The sequence below is a fragment of the Pan troglodytes genome, chromosome 1 (genome assembly GCF_028858775.2).
Source record: "Pan troglodytes isolate AG18354 chromosome 1, NHGRI_mPanTro3-v2.0_pri, whole genome shotgun sequence".
Taxonomy (NCBI): domain Eukaryota; kingdom Metazoa; phylum Chordata; class Mammalia; order Primates; family Hominidae; genus Pan; species Pan troglodytes.
In genome coordinates this window covers 195,186,159-195,207,934 of record NC_072398.2, presented here as the reverse complement: position 1 = coordinate 195,207,934, position 21,776 = coordinate 195,186,159, and the positions used below count along the sequence as shown (strand labels likewise).

At 46.1% G+C, this 21,776-nt stretch overlaps 2 protein-coding genes across 10 annotated transcripts in view; one reads left to right on the top strand and one right to left on the bottom strand.

The window, feature by feature from the left end:
* Positions 1 to 20,519, bottom strand: part of CLSPN (claspin) — an 82,706-nt gene extending 62,187 nt beyond the window's left edge. For 6 of the 7 annotated variants that reach the window (XR_001720006.4, XM_016959054.4, XM_016959030.4 and 3 more), the window contains exons 1-2: positions 19,519 to 20,294; positions 16,537 to 16,592 (exon numbers count right to left, since the gene is read on the bottom strand). Coding sequence is in view for 6 of the 7 variants with exons in the window: in XM_016959054.4 (XP_016814543.1) it covers positions 16,537 to 16,581 (45 nt within the window). In the remaining variant the exon portion in view is untranslated. Of the gene's footprint in view, positions 1 to 16,536; positions 16,593 to 19,518; positions 20,295 to 20,347 lie in introns of those variants that run through there. The other variant, XM_016959056.3, reaches the window with a different exon arrangement.
* Positions 20,161 to 21,776, top strand: part of AGO4 (argonaute RISC component 4) — a 50,273-nt gene continuing 48,657 nt past the window's right edge. The window contains exon 1 of one of the 3 annotated variants that reach the window (XR_010147152.1): positions 20,161 to 20,248. Coding sequence is in view for 1 of the 3 variants with exons in the window: in XM_016959071.4 (XP_016814560.1) it covers positions 20,942 to 20,960 (19 nt within the window). In the remaining 2 variants the exon portion in view is untranslated. Of the gene's footprint in view, positions 20,249 to 20,540; positions 20,961 to 21,776 lie in introns of those variants that run through there. The other 2 variants (XM_016959078.4, XM_016959071.4) reach the window with 2 other exon arrangements.

Sequence of the window (21,776 nt, the reverse complement as noted above, 5' to 3'; positions counted from 1 at the left end):
CTCCCAAAGTGCTGGGATTACAGGCATAAGCTACCGCGCCCAGCCTTTTTCTTTTTTATTTTTATGAGTACATAATAGCTGTACATATTTATGGAGTACATGTGGTATTTTGAGACAAGAGTACAATGTGTAATAATCAAATCAGGATAATTAAGTCTGTCATCTTGGTATTTGTCTTCTCTTTGTTTCATCTGTTTCTCCTTTCCTGCCTTTTTTGGGTGAACTTAATATTCCACATATTTTCTCTATTGATTTTTAGCTATATTTTGTTTTGTTTTGTTTTGTTTTGTTTTTTTGAAACAGAGTCTCACTCTCTTGCCCAGGCTGGAGAGCAGTGGCATAATCATGGCTCACTGCAGCCTCAACTTTCTGGGCTCAAGTGATCATCTTGGTTTAGCCTCCCAAAGTGCTGAGATTACAGGTGTGAACTACCGCATCCGGCCTTACACTTCTTATAATAGCCATTTTAATTTCTCATATTTGGCTGGGCACAGTGGCTCACAGCTGTGATCCCAGAACTTTGGGAGGCTGAGGCACGAGGATCACTTGAGCCCAGGAGTTTGAGACCAGCCTGAGCAACATAGCTAGACCCTGTCTCTATGAAAAAAAACTTGCCACAGTCTACTTTCAAATAATACTGTGCTCCTTTATAAATAATATAAGAAACCTTACAGTGGTATTTTATTTACCTACCTCCTGTCCTTTGAATCCTTGTTATATATTTATTCTGTAAATCTCACAATATACATATATAAATATATAAAACATACTTTATTAAAGATCATTTTTGAAAAGGTCTTTTATATTTATTCAGATATTCACCATTTCAAGTTTTCATTTCTTCCTGCAAATCTGGACTTTCATCTGGTATCATTTCCTATCAGTTTCTAGAACTTACTTTAACATTTCTTATAATACAAGTCTGCCTGGAACAAATTCTCTTAGCTTTTGTCTATCTGCAAATATTTTTATTTTATTTTTGAAGCATTTTTTTTTTCTTCTAGCACTTTAAAGGTGTCATCCAGGCTGGGCCTGGTGGCTCACACCTGTAATCCCAGCACTTTGGGAGGCCAAGGCAGGCAGATCACCTGAGGCCAGGAGTTCAAGACAAGCCTGGCCAACATGGCGAAACCCCGTCTCTACTAAAAATACAAAAATTAGCCAGGCATGGTGGCGGGCACCAGTAATGCCAGCTACTTGGGAGGCCGAGGTGGAAGAATCACTTGAACCCGGGAGGTGGAGGTTGCAGTGAGCCGAGATCGCGCCACTGTACTCCAGCCTGAGTGACAGAGCAAGACTCTGTCTCAAATAAAATAAATAAAAAATAAAAGTGTTATCCATTGTCCTTTGGTCTCCCTTGTTTTTTCCTCTGTCTCCCTTCCTCCCAGACCCCAGTTTTCTGGTCTCCATTTCTGATGTCATTCATTCTTTGTATCGTTGTTTTCCTAGAGGCACTATGTCCATTTTCACTGGCTACTTTAAAAATGTTATTTTTAATATTTGGTTTCAGTAGTTTGACTATATGTCTAGGTGTGGTTTTATATGTAGTTATCCTGCTTAGGATTTGCTAAGCTTCTTAGATCTGTGCATTCTGTCTTTCATCTATTTTAGAAAAATCTCAGCCATTATCTCTTTAAATACTTCTTTTGCTGATTTTTCTCTCCCCTCTCCATCTGGGACTCCAATTACACATATGTTAGAATGCTTAATATTGTCTCCATTCTTGGACACTCTGTTCCATATTTTCACTCTTTTTTTCTCTTTGTACCTTAGTTTGGATAATTTATACTGACCTGTCTTCAAGCATATTGATTCTTCCCTCTGCTGTGTTCAGTCTGCTAAGCCCATTGAAAAACATTTCCTTTCTAATTTTTCATTTCTAGCTCTTCCATTTGGTTCTTTTTTATAGTTTCTACCTCTTTGCTGAAATTCCCCCATCTGTTCATGCATTTTATCCACCTTTTCCACTAGAACCTCTACATATTTATCAGAGCTATTTCAAAGTCCTTCTCTGATAATTTAAAATCTCAGCTATCACTTCATCTGCTTCTAGTACTGTTTTCTCTCTTGACATGGCCATACTTTTTTTTGTCCTTTGTGTGTCTTTGTGTGTTCTTTGTGTTTTTTATTATATGCTGGGATATTTCATGTAAAAGAACTGTAGAAACTAACAAAAATTTTAAAAAAAGGGAAGCCCCTTTTTGTCAGATCACTATTGTGGGGGAAATTAGTCAATGTGATCTGTAGTAGAGCTGGATCTGAGCTTTGTTGCAGCTTTAGTTAGATTCAGTTCACCACTGGCTTCACATGTTTTGAGGGCATATCAGGATTCCTTTCAGCAGGGCTTAGACTCTGAGCACCAGCAATATTCTAGTAAACTCTTTATGCTTTAAAGTGGGTTGCCTGTGTGGGAGGATGGCTTGAAGCCAGGAGTTTAAGACCAGCTGGGCAATATAGTGAGACCCTATCTCTAAAAAAAATTTTATAAAATTAGCCAGGCATGGTGGCATGAGTCTGTAGTCCTAGCTAGTTGGGAGGCTGAGGAAGGAGGATCTCTGGAGCCCAGGAGTTTAAAGTTACAGTGCGCTATAAACACACCACTGCATTCCAGCCTGGGTGACAGAGGAGATCCTGTGTCTAAAAAAAAATAGGGCCGGGCACAGTGGCTCATACCTGTAATCCCAGCACCTTGGGAGGACAAGGCAGGCGGATCACCCAAGATTAGGAGTTCAAGACCAGCCTGGCCAACGTAGAGAAACCCCGTCTCTACTAAAAATACAAAAAATAGCCAGGTGTGGTGGTGTGTGCCTGTAATTCCAGCTATTCAGGAGGCTGAGGCATGAGAATCACTTGAACCTGGGAGGCGGAGGTTGCAGTGAGCCGAGATTGCGACACTGCACTCCAGCCTGGGTGACAGAGTGAGACTATTTCAAAACAAAACAGCAACAACAAAAAATGAACCAAACAAACAAAAAAACCAACAGGCCGCCAACTTTCTGAACTGTGGAAGATCTCTTTCTACTTTATAGCTCAGCTGCTAAATTTGGGGATCACCTGAGATTTATTCTCACCCCCAATTTTCTGTGCCTCAGGAAATCCCTCTCCACCTTGCTGCCCTGCATCTAGCTTTTGCAAGGTAGCTTCTGTACCCCTGGCTAATGCCTGCAGTGCCCCTACTAATTTATTTTATATTTTATTTTATTTTGCTTTTTTGAGACAGAGTCTTGCTCTGTTGCCCAGGCTAGAGTGCAGTGGCGCGATGTCTGCTCACTGTAGCTTCTGCCTTCCAGGTTCAAGTGATTCTCCTGCCTCAGCCTCCTGAGTAGCTGGGACTAGAGGCGCACGCCACCATGCCCAGCCAGTTTTTGTATTTTTAGTAGAGACGGGGTTTCACCATGTTGGCCAAGCTGGTCTCGAACTTCTGACCTCAAGTGATCCGCCTACCTTGGCTTCCCAAAGTGCTGGATTTGCAGGCATGAGCCACTGTGCCCAGCCCCACCTTTTATTTTATTTCATTATTTATTTATTTATTTTGGATGGAGTCTTGCTCTGTCACCCAGGCTGGAGTACAGTGGTATGATCTCTGCTCACTGCAACCTCCACCTCCCAGGTTCAAGCAATTCTCCTGCTTTAGCCTCCTGAGTAGCTGGGATTACAGGCGCCCGCCACTAGGACTGGCTAATTTTTGTATTTTTAGTAGAGACAGGGTTTCACCATGTTGGTCAGGCTGGTCTCGAACTCCTGACCTCAGGTGATCCACCCACCTCAGCCTCCCAAAGTGCTGGGATTATAGGCGTGAGCCACTGTGCCCGGCCACCTTTCATTTTTTAACAGATGCATCCATAAGTAGATTAAGACTTTTTCCTTCATATCCCCAATAAGAAAAAAAGGAAATTGTAATAGAATTCACTATGGACCCACAGACTTTGTCCACTGGGAAAATCATGAAAATGAGAATGACCCTTCCTTCTAGTTGGTACCACAACTCAGACCAAGCGCTGAAGTACTCAGAGACTCTTCTGCAAGGGTGCAGGCATCTCTATCACTAACCCCAACTACAAAGAAGCAATACGACCTCTGGGATTCAGAACTATTCAGATAGTGGAAGAATCTCATTTTTAAACAGAGGGCTAAAATCAGTGAGGGTACTATCGAGATATGGTATAGGTGTTAAATATGTAGAAAATAAATAGTATATAAAAGCCTTTGATTGGTTTCTGAGACTTGGTATCCTAAAATTTCATCTTATGAATTAGACAAAACAAAATACAACCTAAGAAGAGAGGCAGCATAGATTAGGGGTTACGCACATGGACTCTGGAGTGACAGCCCCTTGCCCTAGGCTTGTATTTAACTCCTTTGTGCTTTGGTTTCTTTAGCTATAAATTGAAGATAATGGCAGTACCTCCTTCATAAGGTTATTGAAGATTATATAGTTAACCTATAATTATTTATTTTATAAATTAATAGACAAGCACATAGAATATTACTGGCTTATAACAAGCATTATGAAAATGTTTTAAATTATTATCAGCACTAACTTTGGCAGATTTAGAAACACCAGGATGTGTATACAATAATGTAAGTTAAGATTTGGGGCCCAGGGCCGGGCACAGTGGCTCATGCCTGCAATCCCAGCACTTTGGGAGGTCGAGGCGGGCATATCACTTGAGGTCAAGAGTTCGAGATCAGCCTAGGCAACATGACAAAACTCCATCTCTACAAAAAATACAAAAATTAGCCAGATGCTGTTGTGCACGCCTGTAGTCCCAGCTACCTGGGAGGCTGAGGTGGAAGATCACTTGACCCTGAGGGGGCAGAGGTTGCAGTGAGCTGAGATGGCGACACTGCACTCCAGCATGGGTGACAGAGAGGGACCTTGTCTCAAAAAAAAAAAAGCTTTGTGGCCCAAATTGCCTTCACCCACTCCATACACACGTTCTCAGCCCAAAGTTTCCAAATATTTTCTCCATATAACTTAAAGATGACTTTTCCTAACTACCCTCACTTTAAGGACTTAATACAGTTGTACATATATTTCTGCTATGTGGATCTCAGACACATAAGGCTTGGCAACAGGGAGGAGACAACCTCAGTTGGCTCCTCGGGAAGTAGGACATGCCTCCACAGTCAGATAGCTGGAAAACAGATGGATGGACCAGGCAGAAATGCTTCTGGACCATTTCTAGCCTCTGGGAAAAAGAAAACAAGGAATACTGTGGAGCTCCAGAGGTACCAAGAACTCCAAGGAATGTGGCTTCTACAGGGAAGAACTTATATCTTTCCTGAAATTGTGGTCCCAGAACTTTAAAAATTGCTGGATATTTGATAATCTGGATATTTGATTCCTCCTGTGAAGGAGGAACAACGGTGGTTTAAACACATATATTTATCTCCTTTCCTGGAGCCCCAGAAAAAATGAGAGCAAATGAATAAAACCAGAATAAACCCACAAGAACAAAGAGAGTGGGAGAAAAACATCAGAGGATGAGAAGATGGAAAGCTAAGTGGAAAAATCAGCTGTGGTGAGAAAGCTGTATACCAAGTGTCTGCAGAGGTGGTGCTCATGAGAAGCTAGCCATTTCCTGCCACAGAATTCCAGCTAGGCTCAAATACTAGGGGATCCAGGAACCCAGGAAGAAGAATGGGTGAAAGACAAGAGGATTGGTTGAAAGTCTCTAGGCCGGGTGTGGTGGCTCACGCCTGTAATCCCAACACTTTGGGAGGCCGAGGCGGGTGGATCACGAGGTCAGGAGATCGAGACCACCCTGGCTAACACGCTGAAACCCCGTCTCTACTAAAAAAAAATACAAAAAAAAAAAAAAAATTAGCCGGGCATGGTGACAGGCGCCTGTAGTCCCAGCTATTCGGGAGGCTGAGGCAGGAGAATGGCGTGAACCCGGGAGGCGGGGCTTGCAGTGAGCCGAGATCGCCCCACTGCACTCCAGCCTGGGTGACAGAACGAGACTCCTTCTCAAAAAAAAAAAAAAAAAGGAAGTCTCTATAAGGATTAGGTAGCCTCTAGAGCCCTCTATGATCTAGAACCTTTCAGGAGTCTGGCAGGAGTCTAGAGGTTTAGTCTGTGGAGCAACTGAACCAAAGGGGAGCCTTAAGAGAAAGAGAGAGCGAGCCACTGGAAGTCTACATATTGAACCATGAGACACACCCTTCTCTGTCCATTCCTACCCCAGCCCCCACAGTCTCCTTATCCTGGTGGCTAGGCTGCTCCCTCCCTAGGCATGCAAATGGGGGAATTTTCAGGAGAAACTAAACAGCCCCAGAGAAATCACCTAAAGTTGGGGCTTCCATTATGAAAAGCTACCAACGGACAAACCTCATACATAGATACAGAATTCAAATCAGTCTTTTAATACCTACCTCTTTGATGTGAATGGACAAAAAAGGATCACCAGACTTTTAAGGAAAGCCCGAAAATAAATGAGGGAGACGAAAAGAAAAAGAAAAAGACTAATAGAACATGTAACTCCCTTTGTTTCTGGGGTTTCCCACACTGTTCTCTTCCTTCTACCTCCCTGGCTGATCCTCTCCAATCACCTTTGCTGGATCTCCCTCACCTCCTTGACCTTTACATGTTGCAATGCCCAGGACACAAGGACCTCTTCTTTTCTCCATCTACACTCACTCTTTTAGTAAGCTTATCAGCCTCGTGGCCCTAAATATTCTTTATATGCAGTTGACTCCCAAATGTATATTTTTAGAGCAATTTATCTTCTGACTCCAGACTGTATATCTCTATGCGTACTCAGCCTCTCCACTTGGTGACCTTACAGGCACCTCAAAACTAATGTGTTCAAAATATATTACCGGCTGGGAGTGGTGGCTCATGCCTGTAATCAATCCCAGCACTTTGGGAGGCCAAGGTGGGCAGATCACCTGAGGTCAGGAGTTCGACACCCGTCTGGCCAACATGGTGAAACCCCGTCTCTACTAAAAATACAAAAATTAGCCCGGTGTGGCAGTGCATGCCTGTAATCCCAGATACTTGGGGGAGCTGAGGCAGGTGAATGCTTGAACTTGGGAGGCAGAGGTTGTAGTGAGCTGAGATCATGCCACTACACTTCAGCCTGGGCGACAGAGTAACGCACTGTGTCAAAACAAAACAAAACAAAAACCCAAAATGTATTACCAATCTTCTCTCCAAGAATCTGTATCTACTAAAGTCTCCCTCATCTTAATAAATGTCAACTTATTAATAATTTTTTTTGAGACAGAGTCTCTCTCTGTCCCCTAGGCTGGAGTGTAGTGGCACAATCTTGGCTCACTGCAACTTCCGCCTCCCGGGTTCAAGCAATTCTCCTGCCTCAGCCTCCTGAGTAGCTGGGATTACAGGCACACAGCACCATACCTGGCTAATTTTTTTGTATTTTTAGTAGAGATGGGGTTTCACCATGTTGGCCAGGCTGGTCTCGAACTCCTGACCTTGTGATCCATCCACCTCGGTCTCCCAAAGTGCTGGGATTACAGGCGTGAGCCACCGCGCCCGACCAATAAATAAATATTAATAAATATCTTTCCAGTCGCTCAAGCCAAAAATGTTATTAGTTTGTTCCCCTAAAAGTGTTCAAGTAATTTATTTTAGAAGTATAGGGACCACTTGAAGGAGAGTGGGAAATGACATGTGGAAGGGACAGCAGCCAATAAAGGGTGTGTTATTAAGCCAGCTACCACTGATTGACTGGATCTCAGTCCTGCAGGGAAACTCTAGGAAATAGTGTAGAACACATGCCTCAGAATTATCCCACCTGAGGGAGAGAGAGCCAGGAGTATTTATACCTCAGCTCCTGAGAATCACTGGTTGAGGGCTTCCCCCAGGCAGGATAATTTTTCAGCACTTTCAGTCTAAGGTAGGAACTGTTAGAGTGGCTTTCCTTTTGTACTTCTGGCAAAGACCTCAGGCTCAGAAATGCAGATGTCTGGGGCACTGACAGCACTGAAATTTTTAAATTATTTTTAATGCCTCCCCTTTTCTCGTACCCCATATTTGGTCTGTTATCAAATTCTACCTTCAAAATGTAGTTAGATTTATAGTGACGACCTTCACTCAGGCCACCATCAACACTGACCTGAAGCCAAGCACTAGTCGGCCTTGTGGTCTCCCTGCTTTCACTCTCGCTCCCTGGGTAGTTTCCTAGGACTGTGTAACAAAGTACCAAAAACTAGGTGGCTTAAAACAACAGAAATATATTGTCAGACCGGGTGCTGTGGCTCACACCTGTAATTCCAGCACTTTGGGAGGCCAAGGCGGGTGGATCACCTGAGGTCGGGAGTTCAAGACCAGCCTGACCAACATAGAGAAACCCTGTCTCTACTAAAAATACAAAATTAGGCCGGGCGTGGTGGCCCACGCCTGTAATCCCAGCACTTTGGAAGGCCAAGGCGGGTGGATCATTATGTTAGGAGATCGGGACCATCCTGGCAAACATGGTGAAACTCCGTCTCTGCTAAAATTACAAAAAATTAGTTGGGCATGGTGGCGCACGCCTGTAGTCCCAGCTACTCGGGAGGCTGAGACAGGAGATTCCCTTGGATCTGGGAGCTAGAGGTTGTGGTGAGCCAAGATCATGCCATTGCACTCCAGCCTGGGCAACAAGAGTGACACTCCGTCTCTTAAAAAAAAAAGAAAAAAAGTTAAGCCGGGCACACTGAACTTTGGGAGGCCGAGGCAGGCAGATTGCCTGAGCTCAGGAGTTCGAAACCAGCCTGGGCAACATGATGAAACCCTATCTCTACTAAAAATACAAAAAATTAACCGAGCATGGTGGTAGGCACCTGTAATCCCAGCTACTCAGGAGGCTGAGGAAGGAGAATCGGTTGAACCTGGCAGGGAGGAGTTGCAGTGAGCCGAGATCACTCCACTGCACTCCAGCCTGGGCGACAGATCACGACTCTGTCTCAAAAAAAAAAAAAAATTAGCCAGTTAGGGTGGCGTGTACCTGTAGTCCCAGCTACTGGGAAGGCTGAGGTGGGAAAATCACTTGAACCGGGAGGCAGAGGTTGCAGTGAGCCAAGATTGCGCCACTGAGCTTTGCCCTGGGCGACAGAGGGAGATTCCAAAAAAAAAAAAAAAAAAAGTTTTGTCTCACAGTTCTGGAGGCTGGAAGTCTGAAATGAAGGGGTTGGCAAAGCCATGCTCCTTCTGAAACCTCTAGAGAAATCCTTGCCTCTTCCTAGCTTCTGGTGGTTTGCTGGCAATCTTTGGTGCTCCTTCGTTGGTAGATGCATTACTCAAATCATCTGTCTTTACATGGTGATCTCCTTCTGTGTCCTTACATAGTCTTCCCTGTATGCATGCCTGTGTCTGTGTCCATATTTCCCATTTTTATAAGGACATCAGTCCTACTGGATTAAGGCTTATTCTAATGGCCTCATCTTGACTACATCTGCAAAGACCCTGTTTCCAAATAAAATCACATTATGAACTACAGGAGACTAGGACTTCAACATATCTTTGTTTAGGTACACAATTTAACCCATGACACTCCCACCCCCCATAATCTATTGTGGTCCTTTTAAAGCTCAAGTAAGATTATGTTACCCCTGCTCAAAACCCTCTAGTGGTTTCCTAACTAATTCAGAGAAACATTCCTAATTCCTAAAATGGTCTACAAGGCCCTAATTGTCAGCATACTCATCATCTTCTCTCTGACTTCCTCTCTTATCATTCTCCTTGTTCAGTTTCAGTCCACTGTCCCTACTGTTCCTGTTAATCCCATAGTGAACCACCATCAAACAGAGAGTTAAGTGAAAGTCTATATATTGAGTGGTGATACCTTCAGCCCTCTTCCCTCACTTAGTTCTGACAATGTTACCAGCCAAGTTTGTATCTTCAATCTAGAGACTGGAGAATCTTTCCCTATGGAAACTTACTAAGCCAAGAGAAATGCGTACAAACTCAGATAGCTGAGAGTTCTCCAACGATAGTATCCAAACAGATAATCTTATGAATGAAGCCCACCAGAAAATAAGCCATTCCTGTATACACAAAAATTCCAGTCGACTTTTTTTTTTTTTTTTTTTTTTGAGACAGGATGAGGCTGGAGTCCAGTGGTATGATCACAGCTCACCACAGCCTTGACCTCCTGGGTTCAAGTAATCCTCCCACCACAGCCTCCCGAGTAGCTGGGACTAGAGATGCACACCACCATGCCCAGCTAGCTGGTTTTTTTTTTTCTTTGAGATGGAGTTTCGCTCTTGTTGCCCAGGCTGGAGTGCAATGGCGCTATCTCGGCTCACCTCAACCTCCGCCTCCCGGGTTCAAGTGATTCTCCTGCCTCAGCCTCCCAAGTAGCTGGGATTACAGGCATGTACTACCATGCCTGGCTGATTTTACATTTTTAGTAGAGACAAGGTTTCACCATGTTGCCCAGGCTGGTCTTGAACTCCTGACAGGGTCTTACTCTGTCGCCCAGGCTGGATGCCTCACTGCAGCCTCTACCTCCCTGGCTTAAATGATCCTCCCACCTCATCCTCCTGAGTAGTTGGGACTACAGGCTTGTGCCACCAAACCCAGCTAATTCACAATGTATTTATTTTATTTACTTATTTTTTGAGTCAAGGTCTGGCTCTATCTCCCAGGCTAGAGTGCAGTGGTGTGATCTCAGCTCACTGCAACCTCTGCCTCCTGGGCTTAAGCTATCCTCCCACCTCAGCCTCCCGAGTAACTGGGACTACAGGAGCGTGCCACCATGCCCAGCTAATCTTTGTATTTTTTGTAAAGACAGGGTTTCGCAATGTTGCCCATGCTGGTCTCAAATTTGTGAGCTCAAGTGATCCACCCGCCTCGGCCTCCCAAAATGCTGGGATTACAGGCGTGAGCCACCACACCCAGCCTGATTATCTTAATATGAAAATACGAATGTTTCAGATAATAACCTAAATATTTGTACCAATGGACTTTAGTTTTACTTTCATTTCTATTGCACAAATTTGTACTTATTGCCTTTAATCTATATTATGCAGTCTAGTAATAACACCTCCATACATACCAAATAAATCTAGATATAATCAGTTATAAAAATATTTTTAGGCTGGGCGTATGCCTGAAATCCCAGCACTTTGGGAGGCCAAGGTGAGCCAATGGATTGAGCCTAGGAGTTCAAGACCAGCCTGGGCAACGTGGTGAAACCTCATATCTACAAAAATGCAAAAAATTAGCCAGGCATGGTGGTGCATGCCTGTGGTCCCAGCTACTTGGGAGGCTGAGGTGAGAGGATCACTTGAGCAGGGAGATAGAAGCTGCAGTGAGCCATTGTCATGCTACTGCATTCTAGCCTAGGCAACAGAGTGAGACCCTGTCTTAAAAAATAAAACGGTAGGCTGGATGCAGTGGGTCATGCATATAATCCCAGCGCTTTGGTAAGCCAAGGCGGGTGGATCACTTGAGGTCAGGAGTTCGAGACCAGCCTGGCCAATGTGGTGAAACCCTATCTCTGCTAAAAATACAAAAATTAGCCAGGTATGGTGGTGGGCACCTGTAATCCCAGCTACTCGGGAGGCTCAGGCACAGGAATAGCTTGAACCTGGGAGGCGGAGGTTGCAGTGAGCCGAGATTGGACTATGAACTTTTTTAAAGTATCATTTTTGTTCTTTGTAGTTTCGATTGCTGATTGCACACCTTTTCATGCCTTCTTATGTGAATTCCCATTTTTTCTACTGCATTGTTAATCTTTTACTATGGACTTGTAGTAACTCTTTATAGTTAATTTTATGACGGTTTTTGGGAGAAGTTTTAATTTTTCGTGTAATTAATATATTAGGTTTTTTTATGGTTTCTAAATTGTAGGTCTTGTTCAAAAATGCCTCTCCTTCTGCTACCCTAAACTTGAAAATATTCTATATTTTCTACTATTATTTTATTATTTTGTTATTTTATTATTATTTTATTATTATTTTGTTTTTGTTTAATCAAACTGGAATTTATTCTGTATATGATATAAAGAATGACTGGAACATATAATTTTTTCCAAACGGATAACCAGTTGTCCCAACAATATTTACTATAGTCATTCTTTTCCTTTCTAATGTGAAATGCCATGTTTATCATGTACTAAAGTCCACCAGAAAAGTAGGTAGGTAGGTAGGTAGCTAGCTAGCTAGATAGATAGATGGGTAGATAGATAATCTGGATTTGGAGATTTAACTGTTTTTTTATGTTTATTTAACTTAAGCCAAAATAATTCTATTAGAGTAATTATAGCTTTATTACACATTTTGATATCTGATAGGGTTTCTCCTCCTGCTTGGTTCATATTTTTGGCTATTTTAACATTTCTTGTCAGCTTGCTTAATTTCACTTTAAAAAACACATTAATAGATTAATTTGAGGAGAAATGACTTTTTTTTTTGAGACGGAGTTTCACTCTTGTTGCCCAGGCTGGAGTGCAATGGCACGATCTCTGCTCACTGCAATCTCTGCCTCCCGGGTTCAAGCGATTCTCCTGCCTCAGCCTCCGGAGTTGCTGGGATCACAGGCATGAGCCATCACGCCCGTCTAATTTTGTATTTTTAGTATAGACGGGATTTAGCCATGTTGATCAGGCTGGTCTTGAACTCCTGGCTAACATGGTGAAACCCCGTCTCTACTAAAAATACAAAAAATTAGCTAGGCATGGTGGCACGTGCCTGTAATCCCAGCTACTCAGGAGGCTGAGGCATGAGAATCACTTGAACCCGGGAGATGGAGGTTGCAGTGAGCTGAGATCGTGAGATGGCGCCACTGCACTCCAGGCTGGGCCACAGAGTGAGACTGTCGCAAAAAAAAAAAGAAAAGAAAAACCACACACACACACACATACACACACACACACACACACACACACACACACACAAGTTCCAACTGCCTTTCTTGCAGAAATGGACAAGCATATCCTAAAATTCATATGGAAATGCAAGGGACCCAGAATAGCCACAACAATCTTGAAAAAGAAGAACAAAGTTGGATGACTTGCACTTCCTGATTTCAAAATTTACTACAAAGTTACAGTAATTAAGGCAATGTGATACTGGCATAAGGATAGACATAAGATTGACGGGATAGAATTAACAGTCTAGAAATAAACCCTTACATGTATAGTCAACTGACTTTCTTTTTTATTTATTTATTTATTTATTTATTTTTTGAGATGGAGTCTCACTCTGTCACCCAGACTGGAGTGTAGTGGCACAATCCCGGCTCACTGCAATCTCTGCCTGCCAGGTTCAAGCAATTCTCCTGCCTCAGCCTCCTAAGTAGCTGGGATTACAGGTGCCCGCCACCATGCCAGCTAATTTTGTATTTTTAGTAGAGACAAGGTTTCACCATGTTGGCCAGGCTGGTCTCGAGCTCCCAACCTCAGGTGATGCACCTGCCTCGGCCTCCCAAAGTGCTGGGATTACAGGTGTGAGCCACCACCCCCAGCAGTCAACTGATTTTCTTTTCTTTTTCTTTTCTTTTTTTTTTTTTTTTTTGAGATAAAGTCTTGCTCTTGTGCCCCAGGCTGGAGTGCGATGGTGCGATGTCGGCTCACTGCAACCGAGTTCAAGAGATTCTCCTGCCTCAGCCCCCCGAGTAGCTGAGATTACAGGCACCTGCCACCATGCCTGGCTAATTTTTGTATTTTTAGTAGGGACGAGGTTTTACCATGTTGGCCAGGCTGGTCTAGAACTCTTGACCTCAGGTGATCCACCTGCCTCGGCCTCCCAAAGTGCTGGGATTACAGGCGTGAGCCACCGCGCCCAGCAGTCAACTAATTTTCAACAAGGGTGCCAGACCATTCATTAGGGGAAAGAATAGTCTTTTCAACAAATGGTGCTTGGACAACTCAGTATTCATATACAAAAGAATGATTTTGAACCCCTACATCATGCTGTATACAAAAGTTAACTCAAAATGGGCCAAAGACCCAAATGTAAGAGCTAAAACTAAAACTGTTAGAAGACAACATAGGAATAAATCTTCATGATCATGGATTAGATTTCTTAGATAATAACAAAAAAGCACAAGAAACCAAAGAAAAAAATAAACTGGACTTCATCTAAATGAGAAACTTTTGTACTTCAAAGAACACCATTAAAAAAGTGAAATAGTTCAGTGTGCAGGAAGGAACGTTAAAAACAAAAAGAGGAAAGTGAAATATCCAGCAGAACGTAGGAAAGTTTTGCAAATCACCTGATAAGGGACTGGTATCAAGGATGTATAAAGGACTCCTGCAGCTCAATAACAAAAGAGATAAATTATCCAATTTTTAAAAGGACAGAAGATTTGAATAGACATTTCTCCAAAGAAGACATACAAATGGCCAGTAAGTACATGGTGTTCAACATCATTAGTACTTAGGAAAATGCAAACCACAAGGCGATACCACCTCACATGCAGAAAGATGGCTATAATATTTTTAATCTAAAAATAAGTGTAGGCAAGGTGCAGTGGTTCATGCCTATAATCCCAGCACTTTGGGAGGCCAAGTCAGGAGGATCAGTTGAGCCCAGGAGTTCAAGACCAACCTGGGCAGCAGAGTGAGATTTTGTCTCTACTCTCTACAAAAAGTACAAAAATTAGCTGAATGTGGTGGTGCACGCCTGTAGTCCCAACTACTCAGGAGGATGAGGTGGGAGGATGAGGTGGGAGGATTGCTTGAGCTGGGGAGGTTGAGGCTACAGTAAGCCATGATTGTGCCACTGCACTCCAGCCTGGGAAACAGAGGGAGACCCTGTCTCAAAGTAAATAAATAAATAAAATTAAGTGTTGGCAAGAATATGGAAAAATTAGAACTCTCATACATTGCTGGTAGAAATGTAAAATGATACAGCTACTGAGGAAAAACAGTTTGGCAGTTTGTCAAAAGTTAAACATAGTTACATATGACCCAGGAATTTTACCTCTAGGATTATATCCAAAAGAACTGAAAATGTATGTCCACACAAAAACTTGTACATGAATGTTCATAGCAGTATTATTATAGCCAAACAGTGAAACAACCCAAATGTCAACCGACTGATGAATGGATAAATAAAATGTGGCATATCCACACAGTGAAATATTATTCAGCCACAAAAAGCAATGAAGCCCAGGCGAGGTGGCTCATGCCTGTAATCCCAGCACTTTGGGAGGCCAAGGCAGGAGGATCACTTGAGCCCAGGAGTCTGAGACCAGCCTGGGCAACATGGTGAGACCCCCATCTCTTAAAAGAAAGATGCAAAAGAGCAAAGCTGCCAATTGAGTAGGAGCAGGTGGGCCGAAATTCTATTCAGATGCCAGGTGGTGGCTCGTGGCAAGCTGGTCTAGTTCAGTAGTGTTCAATGAAGGTCTCTGTCCATCTCTAACAGAGTGGCTCCACTTCAGTTTACATTGAAGATTTTTATTTGAATAACGGGTTCCCCAGCTAAAGAAGAATTAAAACCCCTGGCCCAACTGATAAACCAAAGAAGCTCCACCTCAACTCCTAAGCTCCACACTTTGAGGAAAGCTGAGGTAAGGAAAGGCTGGGGAGTCAAAGCACTGACAGAGACCAGTGGCTCAGAGTGCCCCATGCAGCACTGGTAGCTGGAGCCCTGCTTTCTAAAACAGCTTTCTAAAACAGCATCCACTAGTAAGGCTCCCCCTGGCAAGGCCTAGCTTCAGGCAAGCATTGATATATTCAAGAAGTTCAGTTCCACTTATACACCTTGATCAAGGATGTTCTTTGTGCCTGGCTCTCACCCCAAGAGGGGTGAGCCAAGGCCCTGTCTTCAGGTGGCTCAGGCATAAGACATGTAAACATGCTCAGTTCTTGAGGGCTCTGCTCTCCTCTTTTTTTTTTTTTTTTTTTTTGAGACGGAGTCTCACTCTGTCACCTAGGCTGGAGTGCGGTGGCACGATCTCGGCTTACTGCAACCTCCACCTCCCGGGCTGAAGTGATCTCCTGCCTCAGCCTCCTTGAATAGCTGGGATTACAGGTGCCCGCCACTACGCCCAGCTAATTTTTGTATTTTTAGTAGAGAAGAGGTTTTTTCATGTTGGCCAGGCGGGTCTTAAATTCCTGACCTCAGGTGATCTGCCCACCTTGGCCTCCCAAAGTGCTGGGATTACAGGCTGCTTTCCTTTCTTGACTCAGCTGAGATCTTGAGCTCAGTGTCTCTCAAAGGACAGCATGACAGCAGCATGGGAGAAGAGAGACATCACATTGTGACTTTTTGCAGGGGGAACAGTAGGAAGGAAGGAGAACTAGTAACTATCTCTGTGCCAGATACACAGGAGCAGGCACATATATAATTTAACTTCCTCCTCAAGACATCCTTAAGCAGTAGGTGATGAGACATACCTGAGACACTCAGAGCTTGTGCATTAAGGAACTGGGATTTGCACCCAGGACCATCTGATTTGAAAATCTGTGCTCTAGAGAAGCTGGCACCTCACCCAGAGTTTTTCACCTTGGCCCCTCTACTGGACCATTTTTAGCTTCCACAATTTATACATTCACTTATTCATTCATTCACTCCATAAATGTCCACAAATAGTCATTTGGTGCCTGGTAGGTTGGTAGACAACAGAGAACAAACCTGAATGCTTGAATGAGCCCTGCCCTCAAGGATTTTCACTATCATGGGAGCCAGGCCTGGAATGAAACATAAGACCAAGAGTTGAGTTAACTACACCCCCAAAGGAGGCTCTGTGATGGTGTGGCTAGATGGCAAATGGTTTTATTTACTTATTTATTTTTTTTTTTATTTTTTTTTGAGACGGAGTCTCTCTCTGTCACCCAGGCTGGAGTGCAGTGGCGCGATCTCGGCTCACACCGCAACCTCTGCCTCCAGGATTCAAGTGATTATCCTGCTTCAGCCTCCCAAGTAGCTGGGACTACAGGCGTGTGTTACCACGCCTGGCTAATTTTTTTGTATTTTTAGTAGAGGGGGTTTCACCGTGTTAGCCAGGATGGTCTTGATCTCCTGACCTCGTGATCCGCCTGCCTCGGCCTCCCAAAGTGCTGGGATTACAGGCGTGAGCCACTGCGCCCGACCGGCAAATGGTTTTAATATGAAAATAAGAATTCAAAGTTTCGTATGATGGGGCAAATATGTTGTCAATTCTTTACTCATGCCCTACCCTGTCCTGGAGGCATGTGCGATGTGGAAGAATGAGCAACCACCATCAGAGAGAGCTGCAGGGGAAGTGACATTCTGGGTCATGGCTTCTCAGCCACAGCAGGAAGTGGAGGGAGGGCTTGCTGAGCAGGCCAAGGTTTAGAGGAGTTTATTGACTACAGAAATTTGGTTTGGGAGGGTTCTGTAGGAATAGTTTTTGGAAAAGGAACAGTGGGTGTTTGAGTGAGAGTTAGTTTTGAAATGAGAAGGTAGATGATCAGAGTAATCAAGAATCACTCTGTTGAGTGAGACATTTCGGTCCCAACTGGAACTATGGGGTGAATAAATTTCATACTTCAGTCTCTAAAGCTAGTGGAAAAACTATTTTCAGTCCAGGGAACAAGCTGTGGTCTCTGCTCAGGGTAGCAAATAGAATATGGAGAAATTTTGTTAGGAAGTGGGGTTGGGAGAGTCAGCCACAAACCAGGCTATTGGAGACACCGGCATTGTTTAAACTGTAGGTGGAACTTAGCGTGAAGTGAAAAACTTGAACTTTAGTTGGTTTTTCTTTTTTTTCCTTTTTTTTTTTTTTAAGACGGAGTCTCGCTCTGTCGCCCAGGCTGGAGTGCAGTGGCCTGATCTCAGCTCACTGCAAGCTCTGCCTCCCAGGTTCACGCCATTCTCCCGCCTCAGTCTCCAGAGTAGCTGGGACTACAGGCGCCCGCCACCACACCCGGCTAATTTTTTGTATTTGTAGTAGAGACGGGGTTTCACTGTGTTAGACAGGATGGTCTCGATCTCCTGACCTCATGATCCGCCTGCCTCGGCCTCCCAAAGTGCTGGGATTACAGGCGTGAGCCACCGCGCCCGGCCAACTCTAGTTGGTTTTTCTTTTCTTAGCTGTGCAGCAGTCTGATCGTTTAGTAAATACTTTCTCCCCTTTGAACATTCTGTCCCCTATTACTATTTCCAGTTACTATCTGGTTTAACAGACAGGTAGCATGATGCTGTGAAAAGAATATAGAGTATGGTGGCCGGGCATGGTGGCTGGGCATGGTGGCTCACGCCTGTAATCCCAGCACTTTGGAAGGCCGAGGCGGGCGGATCACGAGGTCAGGAGATCGAGACCATCCTGGCTAATATGGTGAAACCCCATCTCTACTACAAATACAAAAAATTAGCCGGGCGTGGTGGCGGGCACCTGTAGTCCCAGCTACTCGGAAGGCTGAGGCAGGAAAATGATGTGAACCCGGGAGGCGGAGCTTGCAGTGAGCCGAGATCGCGCTGCTGCACCCAAGCCTGGGCGACAGAGCGAGACTCCGGGTCAAAAAAAATAAAAGAATATAGGGTATGGTATCAGTAGACAAGAATATAGGCACTAGATTAAAAGTCCCAGTTCCGGCCGGGCGCGGTGGCTCAAGCTCGTAATCCCAGCACTTTGGGAGGCTGAGGCGGGCGGATCACAAGGTCAGGAGATCGAGACCATTTTGGCTAACACGGTGAAACCCCGTCTCTACTAAAAATACAAAAAAAAATTTAGCCGGGCGTGGTAGCGGGCGCCTGTAGTCCCAGCTACTTGGGAGGCTGAGGCAGGAGAATGGCGTGAACCCGGGAGGAGGAGCTTGCAGTGAGCCGAGATTGCACCACTGCACTCCAGCCTGGGCGACAGAGCGAGACTCCGTCTCAAAAAATAAAAAATAAAAAAATAAAAGTCCTAGTTCCATAGCCAATCAGGGAGAGAATTAGCCAGGACTTAAATGCAAGATTTGAACTCCAATTTTTCCCATGCTTCACTTCAGCATCATGTAATGCAAAGCCCGACTTACTTAACTTCCCTGAGCTTTGGTGTCATCATCTGTACAAATACCTTTCTTAACAATATCTACCTTACTGGTGGTTGTAAAGATTGAGTGACAATGAGAAGCCCATAGCAGAGTGCATGGCCAGGGTGTGATGCTAATATTTTTTATCATTACATAAAAAAACTACCTGGCTCTATGACAGCACATGGCAGGTGCTCAAATGAATATCCCACCACACATGCTAGGGGCCTAAATTATCCCCCACCCCAATAATTTGTATATTGAAGTCCTAACTCTAGCACCCCAGGATGTGACTGTAATTGGAAACAGGGTCTCTGAAGAGGTAATTAAATTAAAACGAGGTCACTAGAGTGAGCCCTACTCTAATAGGACTGCTGTCCTTATAAGAAGAGGAAATTTGGACACAGACATGCACAGAGGGAACACCATGTGAAGTCACTGGGAGAAGGCCACTATCTACCAAGTGAAGGAGATAGGCCTCAGAAGGAACCAACCCTGCCTACATCGTATCTCTGACTGCCAGCCTCCAGAATTGTGAGAAAATAAATTTCTGTTGTTTAAGCCACCCAGTCTGTGGTACTTTGTTACGTTATGCCGTAGCAAAGGAATACAACACACACACACAAACTCATCGTACCTTTTCAGTTGGTGGACAAGGGGCTCCTTCATTCTGCTGACTAGAAACTGCTTCTTGGCCTGTTGTCCAGTGTTCTCCCACTCAAAGTCCTTACTGAAAGCCCTAAAGATGCTGTGCCTGCTGGGCTGACCATGCTGCCTTGGAGGTGGTGCTGCTCCCTTGGCTTTTGTCTGCTAAGGGGAAGGCATCCAAGAAAGCAAGACCTTTCTCTCTCTCTCTCTCTCTTTTTTTTTTTTTTTTTTTTTTTTTTTTTTTTTTTTTTGAGACAGAGTCTTGCTCTGTCGCCCAGGCTGGAGTGCAGTGGCCCGATTTCGGCTCACTGGAACCTCTGCCTCCCGGGTTCAAGCGATTCTCCTGCCTCAGCCTCACAAGTAGCTGGGATTACAGGCGCCTGCCTCCACGCCCGGCTAATTTTTTGTGTTTTTAGTAGAGATGGGCTTCCGCCATGTTGGCCAGGATGGTCTCAAACTCCTGACCCCAGGTGATCCACCCGCCTCCGCCTCCCAAAGTGCTGGTATTACAGGCGTGAGCCACCACGCCCGGCCAAGACCTTTCTCTTCTAAAGTGACTGGTGATTTGCTGACCAGAGGCGCTTGTCATGGGACCAGGGAGGGAATGCATCATTCATCAGGGTCCATTCCCGTGGTGCCTTCCGGCTATACGGAGAGGGACGCGCAGTTGGGTGTGTGGTGCTGAATGAAGGGATGAAGGAGGACTGCTAGCGTCTAAGGTGACCCTAAAAGACGAGATGACAGAAGCGATCTGGGGTGGGAGGAGGGAGGAGGGAGGCGAGGTGGCTCCTGTGAATCTCAGTACACTTTCCACTCACAGAAGTGGAAAACTGAATCTGTGGGTCAGCGGAACTGGAATCCAGATCTTTTGCAGGACGCCCTGGGGGGATGGCACGTAGCCCCCAGAGCCGTTGGCCACCGGACGGCCTCCTCGGGTGGACGGGGCAGAGCGGGCCAGCGGGCGCGTGCCCGACACGTCCACCGGGCTCTGCACCCTCCGGGCGCGCGCTCGTCCCCCGACCCGCCTCGCCGCCTGCCGGGCTCTGTGGACCCCGCGCCCGGGGCCGCGCACGCCCCCTCCGCCCGCCGGGACCCTGGGCCCGCGCACCCCGCGCCCCCTTCCCTCCAGGCGGGCGCGCGCGCTGGCTCCCGCTCCCGCTCCCGTTGGCGGCGGCGGCGGCGGGGATTGTTTTTGTTGTCGCTGAGGCCGGAAGAGCCGGAGCCGGGTCCCTGTCCCCGGGCCGGGCGCCGCCGCCGCCCCCTGCCCAGCGCCCGCGTCTCCGCGGCGCCACCCCAGCGCCAATATTCCGGAGATCAAGCGTTACGCGGCGGCGGCGGCGGCGGCGGCGGCGGCGGCGGGGCCCGGAGCGGGAGGCGCCGGGGACCGGGGCGAGGCGGCCCCCGCTGCCGCCATGGAGGCGCTGGGACCCGGTGAGGAGCGAGCTCGGGTCGGGGCGGGACCCGGGACCCGGGGCGGGCGGCCGGGACTTTCGCTGCCCCGTCGCCTCGCCGGGTTCGGGCCGCCAGGCCTCGGGGAAGGGGACCCGAGCCCCGCAGCACGAAGCGGAGGGAGCTGACCCGGGCCTGGGGGGCGGTGACCGCGCCCCAGCCGGCCGTTGGGTGGATCCCGAGGTCCAGGGGGGAGGTTCGGGAAGGTGACCGGCGCTGCCGGGCGGAGGCCACTCTTAGCCCCACCTCGGGGAGACGATATGTGCCCGGGGTCGCGACGAGGGTAGTTTGGGCCTCAGAAGGGGGCGATCCGCTACCCAGTGCGCGCGGAGGCCTGGCCCAGACCGGGAAAAGGGCCCCGCTGCCTACTACCAGCCGGTAGTCCTGGTTTGGGGCCGCGCCCCTATTTTTCTTTGCACTGGCAGACGGTCCAGAGCCTTCAGATGAGGAAGAAGAACTTCATCCAAACACCTCTCATGATCTCTGAAGGTCAAGGGACAAAATGCCCACCCTTTCTGAAAGGCCCTGATGTCCCAAAGAACATGGTCCTGTGCCTCTGTCACTCAGTCTGTGTGTTAGTCCCAGAGTGGTCTGAGCCAGCCTTTGAGTGACACAGGAGTTGCCAGTCAGTCTGCTCCACCACAGGCTTCAATGCCCTGAGTTCTCTTCTAATTGGGTTATGAGTGGTTGTGAGGATCAAATGAAGGAGAAAGTGCTTTGGAAACTGTAATTTGTTGTGGATATGGATGGCCTCTGGTTATTTCTCTCTATCCAAACCAGAGGAACCATTCCAGGCTG